Source organism: Pectinophora gossypiella, chromosome 24, assembly GCF_024362695.1.
Source record: "Pectinophora gossypiella chromosome 24, ilPecGoss1.1, whole genome shotgun sequence".
Taxonomy (NCBI): domain Eukaryota; kingdom Metazoa; phylum Arthropoda; class Insecta; order Lepidoptera; family Gelechiidae; genus Pectinophora; species Pectinophora gossypiella.
In genome coordinates this window covers 1,583,521-1,609,286 of record NC_065427.1, presented here as the reverse complement: position 1 = coordinate 1,609,286, position 25,766 = coordinate 1,583,521, and the positions used below count along the sequence as shown (strand labels likewise).

The 25,766-nt window shown below is 40.2% G+C and overlaps 2 protein-coding genes across 3 annotated transcripts in view; one reads left to right on the top strand and one right to left on the bottom strand.

Annotated features, from left to right (window-relative positions):
• LOC126377864 (proteoglycan 4) overlaps positions 1-2,821 on the top strand; it is a 46,442-nt gene extending 43,621 nt beyond the window's left edge. Inside the window, exon 14 of the mRNA XM_050025871.1 lies at positions 715-2,821. Within this exon, the coding sequence (XP_049881828.1) occupies positions 715-864 (150 nt within the window). The 3' untranslated portion in view covers positions 865-2,821. The remainder of the gene's footprint in view (positions 1-714) is intronic.
• A 553-nt stretch (positions 2,822-3,374) lies between these two features.
• LOC126377846 (uncharacterized) lies at positions 3,375-25,513 on the bottom strand. Of its 2 annotated transcripts, none has more exons than XM_050025822.1 (10): positions 25,363-25,513; positions 21,266-21,340; positions 17,496-17,631; positions 16,587-16,669; positions 15,190-15,238; positions 13,983-14,108; positions 12,891-12,969; positions 12,059-12,272; positions 10,541-10,658; positions 3,375-9,241 (listed from the first exon to the last, which is right to left on the bottom strand). In XM_050025822.1, the coding sequence occupies exons 1-10, from the start codon at positions 25,423-25,425 to the stop codon at positions 8,178-8,180; spliced, it is 2,007 nt and encodes a 668-aa protein (XP_049881779.1). In that variant the 5' UTR covers positions 25,426-25,513; the 3' UTR covers positions 3,375-8,177. The 2 variants fall into 2 exon arrangements, with proteins under 2 accessions (XP_049881779.1, XP_049881780.1); XM_050025823.1 differs by lacking the exon at positions 25,363-25,513 and adding an exon at positions 24,964-25,317.
• Between the last annotated feature and the right edge of the window lie 253 nt (positions 25,514-25,766).

The window sequence follows — 25,766 nt, the reverse complement described above, 5'->3', positions numbered from 1 at the left end:
CAGTCTTCGTTGGGACCCTAGCTCGGCGACAATAGATGGCGTAAGTGTAGCCACACCATTCGGTAAATGTGTTTTTTTTTCGTCATATAAACGAAGTCGTTATATGAGCTACGGCAAGGGCCTTTGGCGGCTCAATAGTAACCCAGACACCAGGGTTGATGGGGTTGGTAATCCACCTCACAACCCACACGATAGAAGAAGAAGAACTAAGCCAAATGAGCTCTACACCTTTTTGCCACTACTTGAAGATCTAGAGAACCTAACAATAAAAAATATAAACCCTTCCTATTTTCTTTAGGTTTATTCTGGGTCTGAAGCTATTGACAACTTCCTATTTAAATAACTGTTCTTTTTACTTATTATTAGAAACTACATATAAAAAAAGTTTTGTGAAGGATTATTACGTTTACTTACGTTACGTTTACTTGTAACATAAAATTCTAAATTGTAATGTTTAGTTACCCGTCTACATATTATGACTTTCAAGGTTAGCTATCGAAATTTTAGGTATTTAAATAAATTCTCTTTGAAATTCATCTTCATATTTATAAGAGATCGTTCGAAATTTGCATATGTACCTACTATGAGGTAATTTCCAGGTTACGTTACGTTGATTTTCCTTCGTTTAACTTTCTAATTTCGTGGATAACAGACATACTTATGGATATTTTATCTTTATCTTCATAGTTATTAACAAAACCGTCTTGTTTTCAGGCGATGCAAGGCGGTGGCGCGTACGCCTCCGGCCGAGGTATGTACGAGTACGAATCAGGATCAAAGAGCAAGGAAAAGCATTCGGAGAAGAAGACAGCCGTCCCCATCTGCTTGCCGCTCTGCTGCGCCATGCCTTGCGTCATCATGTAATTGACTTTGAATGACCATGAAGATATAACCTTGAAAGATCAGGGAAATAAATTAAGTTTTTTAGTCTGGAAAATGGCAGCAACAATGGTACAAAATTTGGGAAATGAAAATGCTAAAATGTTTCAGTTACTTATTTTAAAATTTCTGTCTAATAAAATTAAATAATAGTGGAAAACTTGCCGAAAATTCAATGTTATTTATTAGTGCAGTTTTTCGTTTTATGATATCTTAAACAGAATTTTAAAATTAGAAGTTATACTCGCTCAAAAACCGTTTGCTAGTGGCGCCATTAGTAATACAATATTTGTCCGCTAGGCGTATTTTATACGTGATTTTGGCGCCACTTGCAATAATGATTTCATTACGGTTTTATGTTTTATGTAATTTATTACCATAGTGCCATTTAAAAGTTGTAAATGTTAATTTTAAGACTAATTATCTATGAGTCTCATTACTTTTTCATAGAATTAAGTATGTGAGAGCTTGCAAGTTCTATCGGCTAACTTCTAACTTGCGAGTAACATTATCTAACAGAGAATCTCGAATATAATATTCATATTCAGGGGGCTGAAAAGGCCAAATTGAAGTAATTAATCTACATTTAAAAAAAAACCTATTTGACGTATTTGTTATCACGAAGTGTGGATACTAAGTTCATCTTGCAATGGATGTACAGTCATGATTGAGCAATATTATGTACCCACTTTAGAACCCTGTCGCACTATCATATTTGACTTTTAATTAGACTTACGGTGTAATTTCTCAAAAAACTTAATGTGACACGGTTTCAAAGGGTATACATATTAGTACTCGTGACCGTGAGGAGGTGAGGAGCTCGGTGGCGCAGCGGTAAACGCTTATGTTGTTGACATTGCGCACTTTTACTTGCGCAAGTCAAATTGCAATATTTTTTTTATGAATTACTTCAATATGGCCTTTTTAGACCCTCAGTACTTGATTTGGAATATTTTGTACGTAGGTTTCATTGTACGTTATCAGTTCTTTAATCTTGTATATTCATTTTATGAAGACTTCAAGATGTGATTTACTGAACTGGTGGAAATTTTACTTATTTAGGTGTACTCGCCAGAAGCTTAAGAAGGATCCCTATTCTTCGTCTTCTTCAGGTGCCATCTCCATCCCGGAGGTCGGCGGCCATTTGTCCTTGAGAGCCTTCAGCGCTCCCCATTTGTCCGGCCAAGTAGTTAATGCCATCTGCGGCAAATATACAATAAGTCACGTCAAAAAAAACGATCATTTGTCCATAATATGTCGTTCTGTTTTCAGTCATGCCAACCCTAACCAATTGGAACCCGTATTTTAAAATACGAAGGATTATTTTTTAAAAATATATAAATATTTTCTATACAACTTCTTCTGTCATGTGGGTCGCGATTGTGGGATCAATGACCACCCTCATCAAGGTATCATAGTTCATATTGAGCTGCTAGACTCATGTAGTAGCTGGAACCGAATGCTTTACGTGGCTTCCGAAGCACGGATCATTTTACTTTCGCCACCTTTCGGACAATTCGATGATCAACCAGCAATGACCTAACCATAAGGATCACAAAGTGATTTTTGTGATATATCCACGCCAGGATTCGAATCCTGGACCTACTAAAAGGCAAAAAAGCTTCTTAATGTTCTTGCCATATTCGAATTAAACATGAAAACCACGGTATTTAGTATTCTTAGTCAAGTTCTTAAACTAAATTATATTGATGAAGGTTAATGAATTGTCATTCGATTATTTTTGTTCTAAATTATAGTCAAAAGTTTGAGAGGGACTAAAATAATAATTATTAAAGAATCAATACATTCAAACTAACATTGTGCCATTAATGACGTAGTTATAAGTGAATATATGTGCCTTCGTGACAGACAGACAATGCAATTGTGTATAAATGAATTGTAATTTTATTATTATATTTAATAAATTTTATTAACGGAATAATAGTCTCTTTCCTACCTTATATAAAAATAAATCGTCATACGTATGTACAGCTACAAAATGTAATTTTATTTAGTTTTACCTACGTAGAAATAATAATGGCGTCGATAACATTGTCCTAGATGTTCCACAAAACCAAAATCGCTTTATAACGGGTTAAATATTGCTCAAAATTTACAATAGAATGACGTACAATTAAATCTACATCATTTTTCATCATATATAAAAACCTAAAATCTATAGTGGTCGTGCCAGGAAGTTTCCAACTAGCACGTCCACGGCATATGTGTTATAATAGCAAATGTATGAGAGTACACAATTTAAATTGTGGAGTACATAAAAGTACTTCTTTTTTAATGAATATGTACCGTATTTGAATTAAGATAATCATCAGTGGTCGTGTTGAATAGCATCACACAAAAAGTTTTCGTTACGATGTCAATGACAGCCAACTGTCTTAGTTAAAACTGCGCTTAACAAACAACACGTCACAATTGAACGTCCAATCAACCGCGCCAAAGCCACACGGTGTCATTTGCGAAATAAAACAAGAGAGTCGTAATAAAAACACATATATTTTGCTTTTATATTTTACCAAAATTTACTCGTCCAACAAGGCAGTCTGCACGTTCCTTACAAGCTCACTCGGGTCGCCCTCGCTAAGGCCTTCGATGCATCAGCTATAATCAGTGGATCTACCCTTACAATAGTACTGAATCTGGCAGTTTTTAGGTCGGCAAGGATAACGGGTAAGAATCGGTGGAGTTTCAATACAAGTATATGTATAATGTGCCAGTATGAACCATCTCAACTTATAACAACGAATTAGGCAGTTTTTAGACTGCGACATTAGTTCCGATTTAGGCCACGCGTCAAAAGATCCTTGTCGCTCTAAACTTCGGTACGATAGTTCTAATAATAGCTCCATCCCTTTCTTGCACTTATCGTAAGTGAAGTGAAGTCAACGGCACTATTTTTAGAGCTGCACATAAAATTAATAAGTTTGGCCGCCAGAATCAGCACCATATCTTTCTAAAATCATCATAAGTAAACCCTTTGCAATATAAACCTAATGAAAAATAAAATTCAAAGCAACTCAAGGACGATAATAACTTGAAACAATATAAATACAACAAAAACTTAACAATAACAAAACGCGTCAAGTTTATATTGATTTTAGTAAATTGTGAACTTACTTTTCAAACGGTTAATGAGTTATTTTACTCACAAATCATGATATTGATTGGATAATAAACAAAAACAACAGAATGAAACAATTTACAATCATCTCTTATAGTAAAATCACACATAGAACTATTTTGTAATTTTTCAACTTAAATTGGCAACACTAAAACAAAACGCTCCAATCACATCGCGTAGTCAAAACAGTGTTGCTATTTTATAACCCAAAAAAATACTAAATAGTAGTTTTATAGTTTACATTTTGTGATAACTCCAATGAGTAAGAACAGATCCACTGAGTTAGCCAAAGCCCACACCAACATTTACCATCACTTAACAAAAACAGTCACAATACAACATTCTGTGGGCCACACCCACGGTATAGAGGAAAGAGGTTGGGAAGGACCTAATTTTGTATGAGAACCGCTGTCGCCGGTTCAACCCTACTCTCTTTTACTACTACTCCTGCAAACAGAAAACCACGACAACTCTACTGCTTAAATTTTATAGCCACTTTACCGGCAATGTATATTTTATGTGATAGGCAGCAATTTTATTTCTACATTTCGTAAGTTACTGGTTACGAAAGTATTTTTTTCTGCCTAGGTTTTTTTAGCTTTCCTGTGATAAGGAGGGATCTCCTTGCATGATACTTGATAATTGACTTTTTGCCCTGCAGGTTACAACACACAAGCCGACCTTTTAGTATATTATCGCGAAGCTCCGTGCGTCGTAAAGGTTGCGGACGAGTGGAGTGCAAAGTTGAAGTATGAACTATTTGCTTGTATGGCGTTAGTGGAGCGCTCCCTAGGGCCTTCCAACCTTTTTCTTCCATTCCGTGGCCACACCACATGACGAGCGCCCGACTTTATTGACAATCGTTTCGTACTATCTACGGGTATGTTTAACACTACTGTAGCGAAAAATAGTCTTCATTATGGACAGTGTTAAAGTAATATGTACTACTTTAATCTAAGATCCCTGTGAATGGGACAAAAGTTCGCCTTATAGCGAAAACCACGTAAGCGCTTTTAAAAAACCCAAATGTGATTTTTGTTAACAAAACATCGTAATAGACATGCTAGTCTCAATCCAGATAAAATATGTGGTGTAAAATTTTACCCTGGATTGAAATTAATTGTAACAAATCGAGCCTGGTGATTTTCCAAAGCGCTTACGACAAAATGGTCCATTTCTAAAACAAACAATGCGAAACCAATACATAAAACTATAATTTTCCAAGTTCAAATACAAACATTGGTCCAAACCCAATTGAGAATTGGAAAAATATAATTTCATGATTGGGTATCAGAGTCCATTTTATAAACTAGTAGTATAAAGCTTACTAGCAACACTGTATAGGTTAATGTGTTGCCATTTATGTAAAAAAATATAGTAGAAAAGCAGTTGACCGCTAAGTTGTGGTAAACACACCCAAATCCTAAGATTAGCGAGCATAGTTTGACAGGCCAAGTTTGGATAGTTTGTTTTTTGTTTGTTGTGTGTTTTTAGTTTGGTTAGTTTGTTAGTCTGCATATAAAATGCGGCATTATGGTGACGATAAAAAAAACTGGAGTTTAATTTTGAATCTCATAGGCAGTTTCAATTTATACAAGAGCCACCTGCTCTCGCGATAAGGGAACCGCGAGCTTCGACCAATAGCCGTCCGATGTTTATCTACGTAGATAGTATACGCTGCTTCTATTGGTCGAAGCCCTCGATATAATTCGCGCCGCGCCGCGGTTGTCCTGCAGACTTCGCAGATGCCAATTTAAAACGGAAGATTTATGGTAATTGTGGTCCGATATATCATATAACTACAAAAGACAAAAACGCATTTGCTAAACATTGTTAGAAAACAACCGAAACTGTCGAATCTTCGAGTTAGACCCCGTGAGAAACGGGATAACGGTAGGTGATAATGGATAATGATGAATTCTCGGGAATCTCTGAACTGATATTTTTAGGTCTAAATCATCATATCTACGAATTATATTTGGTATAGATGAAGAAAACTCCCATTGTAACTTGTAGTTTTATATAAGAACAGTTTCGGGAAAAAGGTTACTCTCAATATCAAATGGTGGACATCTACACAATGGCATAATCTCGTGTCAATATTGGCGCCATTGGCGTATTAATTATTATAATTTTGTACGAATAATGTTGGTAGTACCTTCTACTGAAACCGCCCTGTCAAACCAGGCTACCTGCTTCTGCTCAACAGTATCTAGCTTATAGACACACTTTACAGTGCAACGCACATTACGACTTCATAGTGAAGTGAGAGTGCACCTATAAGCCGGAACTTAATTAATTTTAAGTATTTAATCAAACATTGATAATTGTACAGTGGTCATACGTTAAACGTTGCAGGATATTATAAATTACCTCACATCTGATATTCTGACTCGATATAGCAATATATATGTATAATATACAATTGGAACTCCTATTATTAATTACCTAATTTTCTCTTTATAAATCACATTCGGTAACAAGATAACTCAACATGAAACAGTCTAAGAGATTTTTGTCTTGGAAAATTTCTTATACAAATATTTTTTTGGTGGATCGAATAGTAGCAGTGTAGAAATAACACAGTAAAGTTTATCGAGCTTTTGGAATCGTTCGCAGTACAATAATATCACAACTGGATCCACCGGTTTAGAATTTTTTTCGCCTAAAAGAAATTAAAAATAAATATATGACTAAAACACGATGAAGTGGACGCGTGACTAAATGTTACGGTTGAACCATGCCAGTACCTCATACACAGCACTTTCCTATGCCATCCTTTTCTCTTAGTCAGAACCGTCATTTGCTAGAGCGAGAGAAAGCGACCGCACACGGCTGAATCGACGAGGCGTGCAGTTCCAAAGATAGAAGGCTAGAAGCATAGGGAAGTGTGATGAAGTATTGACAGATGTGGTACAACAAATATACGACAAATAAATCTTTTAAAAATTTAAAAGCGTGTGCACGGCGAGTGGTGCGAGCCCGCGGTCGATGTACCTCACAGTCGGCAGAGGGCGCGCATGGTGCTTGCAAGACCAATGAGGAGGAAAACGATTGAAACTCCTTCCAATATGGAAGACATTCTAAAAGTAGTTTTATAGAAGAGTATGAGTCAAAGTAAATCTCCGACAATTACTGTTCGTGATGATTTACATATAAAAATCTAAATCTCCGAAAAGCATCTCTGAAATAGACTAAACGAGTAAACCATTCTTCAGGTCTATTTCTTTTATAACTTTTTTATTTCAGTTGAAACAGTTATATCTCATTCGCCGCGCATGCCTCAAATGCAACCCTTATCAACTTGTACGTACTAGAAACGGTTCCATAAACTAAAATTCTGTATAACGGACACACTTAGCAACTTTTAGCCCTTACAAAGACAATAAATAATATTTTATATATTAGTTATTTTTGTACATTCCTTAATGTACTTTTTGTACAAATGATAGATATCGAATTATACTATTCTTTCGACTGAAGTTGAGTAAAAGACAAAAGTAAGATAGGGTGAGTTTTGAAAGAATTTTAAAACAGGTGTTATTAAACTGAAATAGTAGACCATTCAAAGGAAAGTCATTCTGAGTATATTAACGCAAAAGTATGGAGGATATATTTGACCTTTTTAAAAGGAAAAGTTGCCAAGCCTGCCTTACCTTTAATCCTGGATCGAATTTCTAGAACACTGTTCCATCGCGCACCATTATTGTTTCAGTTCTATCTACATTCACTAACTTACTCACTGTATGTACATATTCGAGCACTTAGTCTAACACTCTTATATACACGAGTTACCCTTAAACACTATGTAAGGACACTTGGAACATTGTGAGACATCGGAAGCTTTGGTCGGGCGTCCTCGGACCGTAGGGGCCACACGAATCTTGTATGTCTTTACTCGCAAGTTTGTTACATCTTAAGACTTTATATACGAAATAAATGCAATGTTACTTCAACTTGAAGTTGAAAAATGAAATTCATAAGTAAACACGGCAAGAATGTAAAAAATAGGTCGCTAGACTTTCTAAATGATGACTTTCAAGACACAAACAAGGTGTAACCGGCTGCGGAGCCAGTCGTTGGACATACAAGCGCGCGAGCCCCCGACAATTTGGCACTTCATCACTGACTTAGCACGAGGGAGTATCACAGGGACGCGTCAGTCGATGACGACGTACGGCAGCGCGATGAGGTCGCCGAGCTTGGCGCACTCGTGCCACTCGGTGAATTGGTGCGGGCGCGGCGGGCGGCCCAGCTGGTCCACGGGCGAGTCGGCCGCGGCCGCGCCCAGCGCCGCCTGCAGCACCTGCGGCCCGTCCGCGGCGCCCTCCACCTCTCGCGGCAGCGTCACCACGGGCGCCTGCGACGTCTGCGCGTACGTGTACGGCACCGACGTCAACGCCGTCTCACACAACGCGTACAGAGTCCTCCCGTCGAGCTCGACTTTCGTCCGTTCGACCGTCCGGTGGTCCCGCTGCTCACACTTGAACTCGTCCGCGACGTCCATCGGCACGGGCGCGCCCTCGCCGAACTGCGTCGCGTCCTCGGTGGACAGCAGCGGCGCTTTCAGTCTCTCGCTCGGCTCCAAGTTCGGGAGGGACACTATTTCGGGTTCTATAGAGCACTTATATTCCACTTTCACTTCCTTTTTCAGTTCGGGTATGTCACTTTTCACATCGTCGCCGCTTCTGCTGTCTTGACTTTCTTCGTCCTCTATTTCTTGTTTCACGTCGTCGGTGTCGACGGGGTACGGCCGTAGAGGGGGCGGCGAGGGCGGCGGCGGCGGGTCGGGGGGGGGGGGCGCGAACTCCGTCCACGGCAGGTGCGTGCACAGCGGCACCCGCGACATGTTCTTCACGACATAGTCGTCCGCGTAATCCGAGTACTTGTACAGCGGGACGACGGAAGTGAAGAGGTCGGGCCGTTCGGGGTCCGTGAGCTTGCGGACGGCGAACTGGTGCGGGTGCGTGGGGGCCCGCGTGCCGTTGACGCCGGGGAGGTAGGCGTGGTGCAGGGCGAGCACGTGGTAGGGCAGCACCCCGAGCCGCGCGGCCGCGGGGCACGCGGCGTCCTCCTCGTCCTTCCCGCAGGTGCAGTCCACCACGGGCCGCTCGTCCTCCAGCGGCGGCAGCGGCGCGGCGGGCGGCGGGGACGGCGGCATAGGGGAGGGGGGCCGCGACCCGCCGCCGTTGCGCAGCGGCGAGTCCACTCGGACGGGGTACGCTGGGGACAGGCAAACACGAGGTTTTTAACATCATTATTATTAAGTTTAATACGCACTATAAATTTCTATGATTGTAATTGGATTGCATTAAGCATTATCGAATTGGGCCTGGCCTGTTGTGCTAATGTGTTTGAATATGTAAATAAATAAATAAATAGGCGATAATCCAAATCAACAGGGCCCTTATCGCGACAGGCGCTTAATTAATTATGCATTCAATTTCTTCCTAAGTAGGTCTAGAAATGGAAATGCTGTTCGTCCTCACTATTGATATATAAGTACCACAGATTGAACATCAAAAATTGGGGCGAAAAGTTACAGCAGAAATAGCGATGCATGCTCTGACATTCCGTAGTTTGTATAACCCGACCGCGTTACAAAACACCGCGCGCTATAGATGCTAAGATACCGACCGTACCTACGTAACTTTTGACGATTTTATTAAATCTGTATACCGCTGCGTATGAAATATAGCTAAGTTTAGCGTAAGTTTTCGTCGTATATTTGTATGACGCGTTTTATCTACGGTACTGTGAAGGTGCGACCTCTTTGAGGCATTTCATCATCACGCGTTATTCGAAAAGTTAATTTTTAAATAGATGTCTAATGTCAGTGAGTGTCGATGGCGCCTTGCGCCAAACACAAAGTTATTTTCCTATAAGCTTTGTAAATTCCAATCCCCCTTTATTATCAAAACGATGTAACAGTGTAAAATCGAACAGTAAACGTGATGAATCTCATGGAAATTTCAGTATAGTCATGTATCTTTGAGGGGTGATTCGAAGAGTTGATATCAAGTGGTTTTTCCGTCGCAAAAGTATGGGACTGAAAATAATTTAAAGAAACACAAATTGTCATGAATTTTCAGATCTATTTGATACCAACTCAGAATAATGGTCTTAATCATCCTCATCAGAATTGGGTAGGGTGTCACTTCTTCTTATCGTGTGGGTTGTGAGGTGGAATACCAGCCTCATCAACCCTGGTGTCAGGGTTACTATTGAGCCGCCAGAGGCCCCCGACATGGCTCATGTAACGACTGCTTACTTACATCAGTAAGTAATAACCGGGACCAACGGCTTAACGTTACTTCCGAAGCACGGATCATCTTACTTTCGGACAATCAGGTGATCAGCCTGTAATGTCCTAACCAAACTAGGGACCACAAAGTGATTTTTGTGATATGTCCCCACCGGGATTTGAACCCAGGGCCTCCGGATCGTGAGTCCAACGCTCAACCATTGGACCACAGAGGCCGTTAAGGGTGTCACTAACACCGTGTATATGGTGGTCCTTACAGTCAGTGTCCTCGACCACCACGACGTCGTCGTCCTGCGAGCCAGCGGACCCTGGGGACGGCACCTGGACACTGCCGCGGGACTGGATTTCCTTGAGGAGCTCTTTTGTTGTTCGAACCTGGAATGTCATAATTTATATGTTAAAAATTGATGTATACTGTGCCCGGCTAATGGCTATTACATGGGACTTAAACATATCTGGCAAGGAATGGGTATGTATGTTATCATCATTAATTTAAGAGTCACGCTCTTGTCGGTGTAGCATTCTCCATGCTAGTTTTTTTAGGGAAAAATAAGGCAGTGGTTTCCCTCTTGCCTTCCACCTCGCAGTACTCAGTCTAACGCGAAAAGGATGGCGCCCAGAGTAATTTCAACGCCGTAGAATAGTACTGTCAGTTACTGCATGTGACTTGCACCTTCCGTTCTGCATTTCGGAACCGATGGCTTCCATCTCCGCCTCTATACGTATATGTATGTCTCTATATGAATCATATTAGAGGGCTTAGACCAATAGCCGTGCGACATTTATCTGCGTAGATAGCATCCGCTGCGTTTATTAGTCGAAGTCGCCGATAGTGCAGTCGCGGCGCGGGTGGCGCGTAGACCCTGCAGGGTTGTTTGGCAGCTGATGAGACTAACGATGTACAGCACGAGTACTAATATGTATACACTTTGATACCATGTCACATTAATTTTTTGACAAATTAACCCGTAAGTCTCATTAAATATCAAATATGATAGTGCGACAGGCGTTTAGGCGCAGAATGTCCAATTCGCAAAATGTCCAGTTCGCAAAACGTCCAATTCGCAGAATGTCCAGTTCGCAAATGGTCCAATTCGCAAAATGTCCAGTTCGCAAATTGTCCAATTCGCAGAATGTCCAATATTCATCGTAACGTGATTAATTTACTAATTAAAAAAGTTGGGTTCTAATGCTAAGTCAAGTTATAAGTATATACATATAAGTGGTCCACTGATTGTAATTTTAAACCTACAGGAGTCTCTCCTTTAAATCAACAGGACTTTAAAAGAGTCAAACTTTTTAGGGAACTGTTATTATATCTAAATGTCAATACAATTCAAATTTTCAAAAAAAATCTGCCTAATTATTTTCCAATTTTCTCGTGGTTTCTTTGTATTTGATGTCACGTTTGTATAACAGTTCCCTAAAAAGTTTGACTCTTTTAAAGTCCTGTTGATTTAAAGGAGAGAGTCCTGTAGGTTTAAAATTACAATCAGTGGACCACTTATATGTATATACTTATAACTTGACTTAGCATTAGAACCCAACTTTTTTAATTAGTAAATTAATCACGTTACGATGAATATTGGACATTCTGCGAATTGGACAATTTGCGAACTGGACATTTTGCGAATTGGACCATTTGCGAACTGGACATTCTGCGAATTGGACGTTTTGCGAACTGGACATTTTGCGAATTGGACATTCTGCGCCTAAACGGCGACAGGGTTCTAAAGTGGATACATGATATTGCTCATGACTGGACTACGTCTTACCTTCTTGGAGCCAGCAGCAGGTATCCTATTGACAAGCGCAGCGTAAGGATCGATAGGGTCCCGTCGACATCCGTTCCGGCGTCGCTCGTGGGACCCGTTGCGGGCGCTCCACGCGGCCGGGGGCGGCGCCGCGGCCGCGGGGGCGGACGCCGGGGCGGGGGGCGGAGGCGCCGGTGTCGTCGTCTCCGTGCCTGAGCCTGCGCGGCTGTGACCCCTACAGTATGAAGACAGGATTAGATATCGTGCTTTTGAGATTTTGAAGAATTTTACTTTTTTTTTGTAGGTGTACCAAAACTGGCTGTTAGGTTCGAAACCCATCTGTGCAGCACGGAACCGCACTTTCCTATGCTTCTATCCTTTTCTGTTACTCAGAAAACGACCGCAGCGAAATTCAAACTTTTATTTCGGATTTGCCGCTGATGGTATTAATTACTTGGCCGGAGAAATGGGGAGCGCTGAGGGCTCTCACCCGGTACAAAATTTAAGACAACAGGCCTGAGGGTGCCCAGTTCGGCGCGAACCTCGGCTCAGTGCGTCGTCTCAGAGGATGCAATGATTGCTGAGGGAAATTAAGAAAATAGAAACTAGTCGAATCAATTACTTTTTACTAAACGTCAAAACACGAATTTACTATGGAATATGTGACAAAATGTCGGACTTACTATTACATTTCTCTTTATTACAACTCATAAACAAGTTAAATAGAAAAAAGAAAACGTTTTTTGACACCTGTAGATCTGTCTTTATTTAGTAATCAGAATTTTATTCAATATTTATCTTAGACTTAGGAAACTATCCAATTGTGAGAAAATTTGTATTATGTATATGTTACCTTCTTTTCTTCGGTTTTTTGTCTCGTTTCGATTTCTTTTCATCGTGTACAGGTTCCGGGGACGGCGGCCTTTTGACAGCTAAAATTACAAATATTACGTATTTGTAAAAATGTTTAGAGCTCGGTGGCGCAGCGGTAAACGCGCTCGGTCTGCGATTGTTGAAGTTAAGCAACTTTCGCAAAGGCCGGTCTTAGGATGGATGACCACAAAAAAAAGTTTTCATTTCGAGCTCCTCCGTGCTTCGGAAGGCATGTTAAGCCCCGGTAGGTAGGTGGTAGTCCCGGCTGCATTAACAGTCGTTAATCCGCACTGAGCCCGCGTGATGGTTTAAGGCCCGATCTCCCTATCCATCCGTAGGGAAGGCCCGTGCCCCAGCAGTAGGGACGTTAATGGGCTGATGATGATGATAAAAATCTTTATAAAATATAAACGCCAGTTTAACTCTCACTGTGAGACTGCCCTTTGGTAAGGACATTGCAGGCTTGAATCACCTGATTATCCGAAAAAGTAAAATGATTCCGTGCTTCGGGGCACATTAAGCCCAGCTATTAGCCGTAAAACAACTCCAGCAACCCGCAGGGGACTAGCGTGGTAGAGAATATTCCATACCCCCTCCGGTTGATTAAGGATCTGGGCCCAGCAGTTGGACGTATATAGGCTGTTTATAATAATAATAAAACACTTTATTGCACACAAATTCACAAAACATTATTATTTTTTGTTTATGTTATAATAATAATAAAATATTTATTTCAGATTCTGCATCCATATTATGTTAGTAAAACAATAGAGACTTACGAACTATGTTAGTATATTCTGACCTCTCCTTCAGTCGTATCGGTTTTCCGTTCCACTGAAGCAAGGAGGGGTAAGACGAGTGTGTGCGCCTGCGTTTTGCGCGAACGTCTGCGCACCTTAATATATCCTGCGTACCTGACCGCTTCCGCTTACTCGACTCAGTATATTAAATTAAATGACATTACTTGGCCACACGGCGTATAGGTAACACGTGGGTCATAACCCAGTGTTTCCAGAATGGGCCATCCATTCTCTCTGCTACGATTCTTAGAAGACTGTTATGTAGTACTCACGAGGTGTAGTGGGTTTCCAGGTGTTGCTGAGCGCAGGCGCGGGGGCGGGGGCGGGCGCGGGTGGCGCGGGGGGGTCGTCGTCCACCAGGATCACGTCCTGCGAGTCCGACTCGTAGCCACCCCACGCTATAACAACACGCAAATATAAGCATACATGTTCTAAGGGCTACGACACAATGGTGCTTTTCCTTCTCTCGTGTGGGCCGTGTAAAGTGCGAATGTTTCCGTTGTATAAACCCTTTAATAAGGACCCTGGCTGCTTTTCTTTTTCAAATTGTTCTTTCTTGTACTCTGATCTTATCTGCCTAAAAGTTACGTATTTAACATCATCTCCCTAGCATATCTATCTTCGTATCCTATAACACAAGTCTCAAGTAAGAACTTAGCTTAGGATACGATGGTTTATTATATTTTAGAAACAATGTAGAACCATGTAAAATTGAAAATGTGTATGTTAAGTAAGCTTATTATTTATTTATCTATCACGTTTTTCATAGGGTCCGCTTACCTAACCTGACGATTTCACAGGTCCGGTTTTTTTTACAAAAGCGCCTGCCTTCCAACCCACGAAGGGAAAACCATCCCAATACAGGTTAGGTCACATACCTCCGAAAATGCATTTCTCGGGAATGCGGGTTTCCTCACGATGTTTTCCTTCACCGCCGAGCACGTGATAATCATTTATGATCCAAACATGAATTCGAAAACAAATTCGACAATCATTGGTTTAGGCGTGTGCTGGATTCGAACCTGCGACCTCAAAGTGAGAGGCAAGAGTGCTACCAACTGGGCTACCACGGCTCTAAAAGTTACGTAAGAAAGCTCTTTATACTTAAGTATTGTGCCTTTTTACTGCTGGGAACGTTACCAAGAATAGCACTGGTCGTGAGGTCAATGACCTGTTGATAACCCTGATTGTCAGGGTTGCTGTAGTGTGTGAGCCACCAAAGGCCCCTGACATGGCTCAAGCAATGTAACGACTATGGTGCTGATTCCGGCAGACATCAATTTTACTTTTAGTTACAACTGTCATTTTCTGCATTGTCCAACTGTCAAATTGAAATATTGTTTTTATAGATGAATTTCTTCAATATGTACTTTCCATCTTTGCAATTCCTCTGTCTTGTACCTAACTACCATTCCGTCCATCAGTTTATCAAATACAATTGCTATAGCACTATTGTAATAGTGTAAGGTGTATGTTTACCTGGCCTGGACGGCGGTCGCGGGCTGGGCACTGCTGGGCTCACCACTTGCTGAAAACGTATGGCACGTTAGGTATTATATTACTAATGGCTACGGTTATAGAATAAATAGTTATATTACGCATAGAAGGGACACTCTCCGCCTCACATCGAGCTTGATGGCTCACCCCCGGAAGGGGTCATCATCATCATCACCAGCCCATTAACGTCCCCACTGCTGGGGCACGGGCCTTCCCTATGGATGGATAGGGAGATCGGGCCTTAAACCACCACGCGGGCCCACTGCGAATTGGTGGTTATTAACGATTGCTAATGCAGCCGGGACCAACGGCTTAACGTGCCGTCCGAAACACGGAGGAGCTCGGGATGAAAACTTTTTTTTTGTGGTCACCCATCCTATGACCGGCCTTTGCGAAAGTTGCTTAACTTCAACAATCGCAGACCGAGCGCGTATACCGCTGCGCCACCGTGCTCCTCCCTGCCGGAGGGGGTCACTTCAATCTATTTAAGCCAGAAGAGTAAGAGAGCGCAGTATGGCGTCACACAATTATTACACGAACATTATTAGGCATATTTTTTAGCACGCATAATGGGCCATCTTAGGGTCTAAATGCGGAAAAAAGAGCCCACTAACTATTAATCATATTTTAGGTTAAAATATATAAATATAGGTTTACGCGGTTATTATCATAATTAAAACACATAATACCGGGTTCTTACCGCGTTATTATCAGGGATATGAGACTCCCGATATTTCGACACTGTTGCAAGTGCCATGATCACGGGACAACTCATGGCATGTCGTCCCGTGTAGTCCCGTGACCCGGTATTATGTGTTTTAAAAGATGATACCTAATGATAAATTATCAAAATTTACTTACAATACAAAAAATGATTATGGTTATTTTACAGCTCTTATAGGGACACAATGTAACATGCAAAATGAACGAAAGTAATTATAAAACAATAAACCGACTTCAAAAACTGTCCAATAAAAAAGTAAGTAATCATATTTGTTGAAATGAATGTTAGAATCTAATTCTGAAATCGGCGGCAATAATTTACATACACCTGTGTAATTTGTTACACGTGTTTAGGAGCCCACATGTACGAATGTTGTGCAATTCCAACAATATTACATACATAAACATAACATACAAATTGATAACATCCTTCTTTTTTGAAGTAGGTTAAAAAAATGATGATGTAAAAAGTTTCGCCAGCCCTGGAGTGTGTACAGTCATGAGCAATATAATGTACCCACTTTAGGACTCTGTCGCACTAACATATTTGACATTTGGTGAGACTTACAGTTCAATTTGTCAAAAAAGTTAATGTGACATGGTACCAAAGTGTATACATATTAATGCTCGTGACCGTAGTAGGGTTCTTAGCTTACCCGTGATAGAGAGAGTGCTGGTGACGTCAGCGGTGTCCCGCCGAGCCGACGTACCGTCCGCTCCGCTGATGATCGGTTTGATCCTGAGGGGAAATCGTAATTATTACTAATCGTATTTACATGAGCCACGTCAGGAGCCTTTGGTGGTTCAATAGTAAGCCTGACACTAGAGCTCGGCGAAGTGTGGGTGATTAGTTCATCTTGTAATGCATGTACCCCTGACTACCCCTATTTGAATATGGGCGTAAGCTTATATGCTAATATTATTTGCCTACACATAGAAGGGACACTCTTCCCCGCACCGATTCGAGCTTGGAGCGAGCTTGGTTACAAAATATATTTACGATATATTTACTCTCACTACGGCCTATTTTTTAAACGCACAGAAGATACGCGCGTCTTCGGCGCTGTAGATACTGATTGTTGCGTTTACATTGATGATACAAGCGTATTCGCACTTTTGAATCGCGTATACGCGCGTAATTCTATCCTTTGTATTTTCTTTCTTTCTTTTATTATGCGCGTAGTCTGCGCGTTTAAAATACACCGTGGGCCTAAGGAATAATACTACGTGTAGAACAGCAACAGCTGAGCTCGATTTAAAAACCCCCCCCAGTCATACTTTAGTCTTCTACCGTAAGGCGTCCGACGTCACACACACAGATGCTTATGTACGATAACGTGTCTGTGTAAAACGAGGTTTTTTGTATGAAGTGTCCGAACTGCTTGCCGAACTTCATGTGACGTCACGAATCGGGAATCGCCATCTTGGCTGCTTACGCGGCACGACAGAATCAAATTGATGTTCGATTTGCTCCAATCTGAATCGGCTTCGTCTTAGCCCTGGTGAAAAAGTGGACTTAGCGAGGAGCCGCGAACAACAACGACTGAATTTAAACGTGATATTACCAGTATGTGCAGGTGAGGCGCGTGTAGGTATGACGAGGTCCCGCCACCGCTTCACCAGGACCTTGGCGCGCCTGGCGAGGGTCGGGTCTGAGGTTTTGCGTCTGAGCTCGTTCACATGCTTTCCCAGTCGGGTGGTCTGAAATTACAAGTTCACATAAATATATTAACACAGATACAATTATACATCATCATCAGCCCATTAACGTCCCCACTGCTGGGGCACGGGCGACGGGCCTTCCCTATGGATGGATAGGGAGATCGGGCCTTAAACCATCACGCGGGCCCAGTGCGGATTGATGGTTATTAACGACTGCTAATGCAGCCGGGACCAACGGCTTAACGTGCCTTCCGAAGCACGGAGGAGCTCGAGATGAAAACTTTTTTTTGTGGTCACCCATCCTATGACCGGCCTTTGCGAAAGTTGCTTAACTTCAACAATCGCAGACCGAGCGCGTTTACCGCTGCGCCACCGAGCTCCTCAACAATTATACATAAACACGCATATTTATGAAACACAACGTCCGTGCCTCACCCAACAGGGTCCACATAACACCAGCGTCGTGGTTCACGCTGCGACTTGTGCTGAGTGAGGCCCTTTTATCAATACGTCCACCACCACCTTATGATCATTCTAATGAACATCCTTCTATCTTTTTTGTAATTGTTATGTGAAATATTTAAGTGATGTTATTGTCTTGTCTTTGTGTGTGGCGTCCTTTTATAATTAAAAAAAAAAAAATTGTTAACGATTACATAAATAAATAATAATAAATAAACAATTTCTATTCTGTTCTATAAAACATACAGAATATAAGCAACTGGGCACCCACAGGCCTGTTGTTCGCGTTGTACCGGGTGAGAGCCTTCAGCGCTCCCCATTTGTCCGGCCAAGTAGTTAATGCCATCTGCGGCAAATCTACAATAAGTCACGTCAAAAAAAACAGAATATAAGGCCGTCCATTTGTACTGTTGCTAAATGTTTCTATGTTTTGTTCGTAAGCAAGGATATTTGATTTGATTTGAATATACATAACATTATTACGTTAAATCTGAACACCGCCATCTGTATTTTTTGGGAACGTAGCCTGAAAAGTTTGTATGCGCCATTTTTATGCGTCTGGCGTACGGGCCGTTTTACAATCACTACATAGTATAAAACAAAGTCGCTTTTTCTGTCCCTATATCCCTATGTACGCTTAAATCTTTAAAACTACGCAACGGATTTTGATGCGGTTTTTTAAATAGCTAGAGTGATTCAAGAGGAAGGTTTATATGATAATAACATTCATTAAATAGTGGAGAAATACTGTTACTTTTGAGGTTTTTAATGTGATTTCGTAAATAATTTCATTTTTTCCTCAGCATTGCACCCGACCCGCCGGGGCGGGTCGCTAGTGTATATATATATCGGTTCATTTGGCCAGGATTCGATGTGCCAATTTTCATTAAAATCGGTTGAGCAGTTTAGGCTTCAAAAGGCAACAGAGTAAGTTTCACATTTATAATAGAATAGGTGCCGATTAGTATGGATTATCCATGCTTAAGTCCCGTTCAACATCGTTCTAACAATGAATGAACAAGATTTATCAATGAATAACATATTTCGCTACTACTGCAAAAAAAAAACGCTAAACGCTTACAAGAGTTCGTAATGAACTATGACGTCACAGTATTATCGGCTATATAACTGATCGACGTGTGTTAGAAAATTCAAGTCTTTTTTAAATCTGCTCAGCATCTGCCAAGTTTGCTGAAAATTGAACGGACGACTTCTTTGCCATGATAAGGAAAAAGACCTCATCCATATTAGCAAAATGCTGCTAGGTATGACTCGCCTGCGCTAAAACACTTCATGGGGGTTTCAATGAGGCAGTCGTGATTAGTTGTGTCTAGTGTGCCAACCGACTATCAAGTTAAACAATGTTGTTAGGGTGTATTTCTTATTATTACTTCCTCCTAACATAGTTTCTAAGTTTCTTTTCTCGTGACTAACAACTAACAAGTGGTAACGTTGCTTAATTACGGTAAATATAAATAAATAAAATAAAATAAAAAAATCTCTTTCTTATCGATCTTTTTGATAAGAAGTAGGTAAATGGAGATTTTTGTATGAAGTGCGGGCCAGTCACAATAGATCTTCCCTTGAGAGGGTTGTAAGGTCAACGACCAACCTCACCAAACCTGGTGTCAGGGTTACTACTACAATAGATTTCCAGACACAATAGTCCAAGAGTGGGGTTTGGATTAAGTACTTTGAGCTTTAAGACCATAGACAAGGTAAAACGGTGAACCCATAACTTGTTTCTTTTTTGATTATAGACTGTGGTGTATTTTAAATTTTAAAATGACGAATAGGAAGGTGTATTGTTTAGAAATTAGAGCTACACTGTGGCCTTGGAACCCGAGTGGCACAAGATAAGAAACGGTTATGAGAAGCTTTCATGTAACGTGAATCCAAGTCAAACACTATAATAAGTACTAACCTATAGGTATTTGTTTTAAACAAACATAAGTCTATCTCTTCTTCTATCGTGTTGGTTGTGAGGTAGATTAGCAACATCATCAACCTTTTTACCCATTATTATTGAGCCGCCAAAGGCCCCTGACATGACTCATGTAACAATTACGTACTTACATCAGTAAGTAGCAACCGGGACTAACGGGTTTACATGCCTTTCGAAGCACGGATCATCTTACTTTTGGACAATCAGATGATCAGCCTGTAATTTCTCAACCAAACTAAGGATAAGGAGGTGTTTCTCGGCGAAATGTCCCCACCGGGATTCGAAGCCAGAACCTCTGGATCGTGAGCATAACGCTCAACCACTACACCACGGAGGCCAATAAACATACCTACTAATGTAAAACCAAGGTTCATCACATCCATCTTAGGTCTTCATAATACGTATCAACAGTTGATTTCTGATTACTTCTAGCTCTGTCCACCCTATTGGGGACTTAAGGGCGTCGGTTTATGTATGTGCTTATGTGTACATTTTTTTCTCCCTTGTGTATAGGTATCATTTTAGGTAAGCGACCAGTGTCGCTTCTTATTTTAGGCCTTAGTTGGCTAGATCCTGCGGCAGCCTCCTTCTTAGTCTTAGTTGCGTGTGCTCATCCATGAGCGGCCTGGCCAGAATATTAGGATGGGCTGTTATTCTGTTTTTGTAGGAGTAGCTCACAATTCTAAATGTGTACATACGCGCCTAATGTGTGAGGAGCTCGGTGGCGCAGCGGTAAACGCGCTCGGTCTGCGATTGTTGAAGTAAAGCAACTTTCGCAGAGGCCGGTCATAGGATGGGTGACCACAAAAAAAAAAGTTTTCATCTCGAGCTCCTCCGTGCTTCGGAAGGCACGTTAAGCCGTTGGTCCCGGCTGCATTAGCAGTCGTTAATAACCACCAATCCGCACTGGGCCAGCGTGGTGGTTTAAGGCCCAATCTCATTATCCATCCATACGGAAGGCCCGTGCCCCAGCAGTGGGGACGTTAATGGGCTGATGATGATGACATACGCGCCTAATAGTGAAAAGCGACGTGATTTTCTTCAAGAAAACCTCAATTTCATTTAACGAGGGACATTGCATGCTACGCTCACCAAAAACAATATAGATAGCGTTGTACAGCTTTAACGTGATAATTAAAAAGTTTCAGTCAAGTCAAAGTTATCATTACGACGTCACTAACATCCTGTATACACCTTCCTATGTTACGTGCTTCATGAAAAGCTTAGGTAAGTATATGTATAATTTTTAAGGAAAATATTACTCACCTCCAACAACTCTTTTGTGATATTGATTTTCTCCAAAATGGATATGATTTCATTGACAGTATGCATGTCGACAACCTGAAATGTATACAAGTAGAACAATTTACATTTCGTACTTATTTTTTTTATAGCACTCACCCAAGCTTAGGGAATCTAATAAATTAAATCGAAAAAAATCGTCGACGTAATGACGATAAATAAGAAAGAGAGGAAGGGGAAGACCAAGAAGAGCTTACATGGAACAGATCAAAGAGAAGGAAAGGAAGGAAGGAAAAGGTGTTATAAGGAAGTGAAGGAATTGGCCTTTGATAGACAAGAATGGAGAATGCTACACTGACAAGAGCATGGCTCTTAAATTAGTGATGGTGTGATGAATGACGATTTAGATAGTAAAATTCGCACGAACGGAATGAGGATTCGGTAGTGTGATGGTAACACGCTCGTCTCGGATTGACAAGAGCTGCGGGTACGACTCCTGTCTGAGTCAGACTTTTCCGATTAAACTTTCTCTTCGCGAGATTTCATACTTATTTTATTGTATACCTTAAATGCCTAGACAGAGGACTGCCATAGTATTAAATAAAAAAAAATAAGATTAAGAATATTACTGCCAATACGAAGGAGCTAAACTGTAAAACTAAGATACACAAACTAACTATATATGAACGGAATGAATGAGATGGAAGCAATCAAAAGTGCTAGATGAACACAACAACCTTGCAACTGCTAAGTTTACTGACCAAAGAGGACAATATAAAAGAGACCCGAATAAACGTAAAATATGCAAAAGTTTTAAAAATAGGAATTGAATGACCTGCTGTAAAGAGTAAATACTTCAACTGTTGAACATGTAAATTACCAGATATAAAAAAAATCACTCGCATATTTGAATATTTAAGAATGAGACCCAAATAAAATAAGCAGAATGTTTTTAAAATAGGAAACGAATGACCCTGTTACGAGTAAAAACTTCAACTGTTGAACATATAAACTAACAGATATGAAAATAAGAAACTAACTTGTATATTTGAATATTTCCAGCCCCACAAATTCCATATTAACAATACCAGATTCAATTATGGTCCTATACACATTTCCTAAAGAAACATAGTTATTGCCGCATACAGTTTATAGTATGTACTACGATTTTACGGCCTAACAATCAATTCATTCAAGTAGAAATGAAAAAATAAACTGCCATTTCCTACTATTGTGATTGCAAAGACTGAATTTTGGAATGCATTTCCAATTATAAATTCTGTTATCAAAAATGATGATGTTTCATATACTTAAAGCTTACGATGGGTACCTATATAATAATGTGGGTTTAAATGATTAGAGATTAAATAAATTAACTTGGGATTGAGTGAAGAGGTGTTTCAAGTCCTCGGGCTGAGCTCAAGTTGGCAAGTTATGACTACATTCATCATATTTAATTTCGTAGTTTAATTTAGATCTTTTGTCCTGCCAATAAAAGTATTTTTTGGATATTGATTGATCATCATATGATGCTGTCGAAACCTTAGGTATTGGTAAATATGTAGATATTTTGGCATATACATAGAACTAACAAACCGAATCAAAAAATTATTTCAGTAATAATTAGCTACATTGTCTTAGTTGGCTTTTAGTTAGTAAATGAGTACCGACAGGTTTGTGCCACATACTATAACATATATTTTTGTACTACTACTGTATATAATTTAACATAAATCATGTAGGAAGTATGGTCACAAGTACTAATAAAATATGTATACACTTTGAAATCATGTCACATTAACTTTTTGCCAATTAAACTGTAAATATCATTAATGTAAGTAAATATGATAGTGTGACAGGGTTCTAAAGTAAGTACATGATATTGCTAATGACTGTACAACCATTGTACCTACTCATGTGTATTTCTTGTTAAATCTGATTAAAACAAAAATACGACACTACCTACTTACTACCATATATACATAAACATGTAATTGATAGCAATAATCTTCTGTTGTGATAACAGATATCAATTTAATAATTGTTAGTGTTTTTCAAAGGAACATTCTAGCTTTTGTGTCCTTGTAATACAGGTGAAACAGTGAATATTATGTTTAGCTAATGGCATACAATACTCTTAATCCAGTTATACCTAGTAGGTATGCTATGTTTGAACTTAAACCCTGTGAAAATCCCCTAACCCTGCAATCTGTGAGAATGGTTCGACTAATATATATTTTTTAATCATAAGTCCTTATACCACACAGTTTTAGTAATGATCATGTTAATAATGTCCAAACGCACACAAGAATATTGTTCAGGTTAATTGGGTCTTTCCTGTAACTGTAAATATGGTATGTGGGATTCCCCTTACAAAGCTCTAGGTGAACGATAGATCAGTTTAGCCTCTGCAACGTAGAAAACTTGGTTTTTGTATAACAAAGTGGAAATATTTGCTATGACCATGGACGGCCACAACTGCATTTCCAGTTGGGGTATTCAGAAGTACATCTATTGCAAGATGAACTAAGAAACCATGCCTTTTTGTACTCTGTATTATGTGATTACTTCCATAGGTATCTATAACTTTTCTATGACCATATTACTGTATAGCAATGTGAATCTGCAGCTATACCATACCATAGGCAGCAGAGTATTCTAAGGCTGTATGTTAAGGAACCCAGTGCCTAGGTACTTTTATGTTAAGCTTGTTTATAAAGAATATCTCTATATAAAATATCTATAGAAAGACTGTCAATTTATATTAATCAATACTTCTAGTATAAAGTATCTCAAAGTGTCATTACCATAAAGAATGAAATATGCTTGACCAGAAAAACTAACCTTACGGAGGTTATTCATCTTCAACATACTGTACTGTATTGTAACATACCTACATACCTATTCTTTAATTTTTGTTTATAGGTGTTTAGTGTAAAGAGAGTATAACCCAACTTAGCAGTGAAGGAAAACATCGTAAGGACACCCTTATTACACCCGGTAGGTATGCAACATAATCTGTATTTGGGCTGGTTTTCCCATCAGGTTGGAAGGTCAGACAGGCTGTAACTTCTGTAAAAACTTGATCAAATTCTATCTATCTTCCGGTTAGTTAAGCCGACCCTGTTACATATGAGGTAACGCTAGGGTGATTATGTAGAGTCTAACCTAACTTAATCAGCCATATGGTGTTTTATTGCAAACCAGCGTTTCATGAGTCGCTATGTATCAAAGTTGTTTGAAAGCTTTTCAGGTTAAGAGTGTTTTCTCTTTTAATATAGTGTTATGTTGTTATGTCTAGATAAAGATATATTTGGTGAATATGTATAAAAAAGTGCCAAGTGGTATTTTTTTTGCACTAAGCTATTTATGGATATGACTTGAAATGCAAATAATTTCATATAGAATACAAATAATTCCTTCACTAATACATAAGTGTGCGGAATGACTATGATTGCCCTAATTATATCCTAAATGAGGAAACATGGGTACAGTTCACACCTTAAAGAAGGCCTTAGCAACAAGGGCGAAATCCAGCGAGTGACAAGAGCACGCTAAATCATTGCGAAAACTAGAACTGATCAAGCGACCTGCTGTTGCACAACCAAAAATGGAATGGCACACAGCAAACTCGGGATAATACAGTGCGAACAATATCGTTGGTTCCACGAGGTTCTGTCACATCTCTACTCGCTAAGGTCAAAAGGTACAAAAAACCAAACCTCATGCAGCGCAGCATCGCGACCAAACCAGACGAAAATCTACGGGAAAGGTCACGCGTGGCACAATTCCGTACTTTCACATTGCAAAACATTTGGCACTACGGCACTAGGGGCGGAGGGAGCGGGCGACGGCGACGTCAGTGGCCCCCTGCACCGCGGTCACACCGCGCACGTATCCACACACACATTTTCTTCCCGGACACGACACTCCGGCCCGGGCACACAACTTTATTGCTTCCTCTACTCTCCATCATGGGAATACAACGTCTAGAATAGCTGGCGCGACTCTCTAACTGGCTAAATCGCTATCGAATCGGGTGTCACGGGCTCGTGTGGACTGTTCTCATATCTCCAACTCTTGCTTATCAGCCTTCCAATCTTCAAAACTCGAAAACTTACATTGTAATTGTTATCCAACGCATTCAGAAGTCGATTACTTAGATCATGAGCGTTATTACTCATTTATAAACCAAAATATTTAACTAAATACGACGAACGTGTCTCGGCTGCGTCGTAATGGCGGACCGACGACTACGTATGCCCGTGCCAGGGCATTTTAGCCGAATAATTCAGCTGATATCTACTGAGGCGACGCACCACTCGTGTTTTTCCGTTTCTTTTGACGGAAGAACTTTGTTTTTACTCTACCTGACAAAAGATGGCGCTGCAAGAATTTAAAAAAATAATTATTTTTTAATATTGTTTTACATGTAAATTATTTAGTACGTACAGAAAAATATTAGTTATAGAAAACTTATCAAATTAACAAATTACAACCGGGTACTTCAGAGTAAATTAACTAA

Bases quoted from the DNA above. Each gene is read 5' to 3' on its own strand.
- LOC126377846 (XM_050025822.1), bottom strand. From the start codon at position 25,425: ATGAGTAATAACGCTCATGATCTAAGTAATCGACTTCTGAATGCGTTG. The intron at 16,670-17,495 runs GTAATATCACGT...ATTTCCCCTCAG, and splicing joins CGCCTCACCTGCACATACTG to GATCAAACCGATCATCAGCG. The intron at 10,659-12,058 runs GTAAGACGTAGT...ATGACATTCCAG, and splicing joins CTGCTGCTGGCTCCAAGAAG to GTTCGAACAACAAAAGAGCT.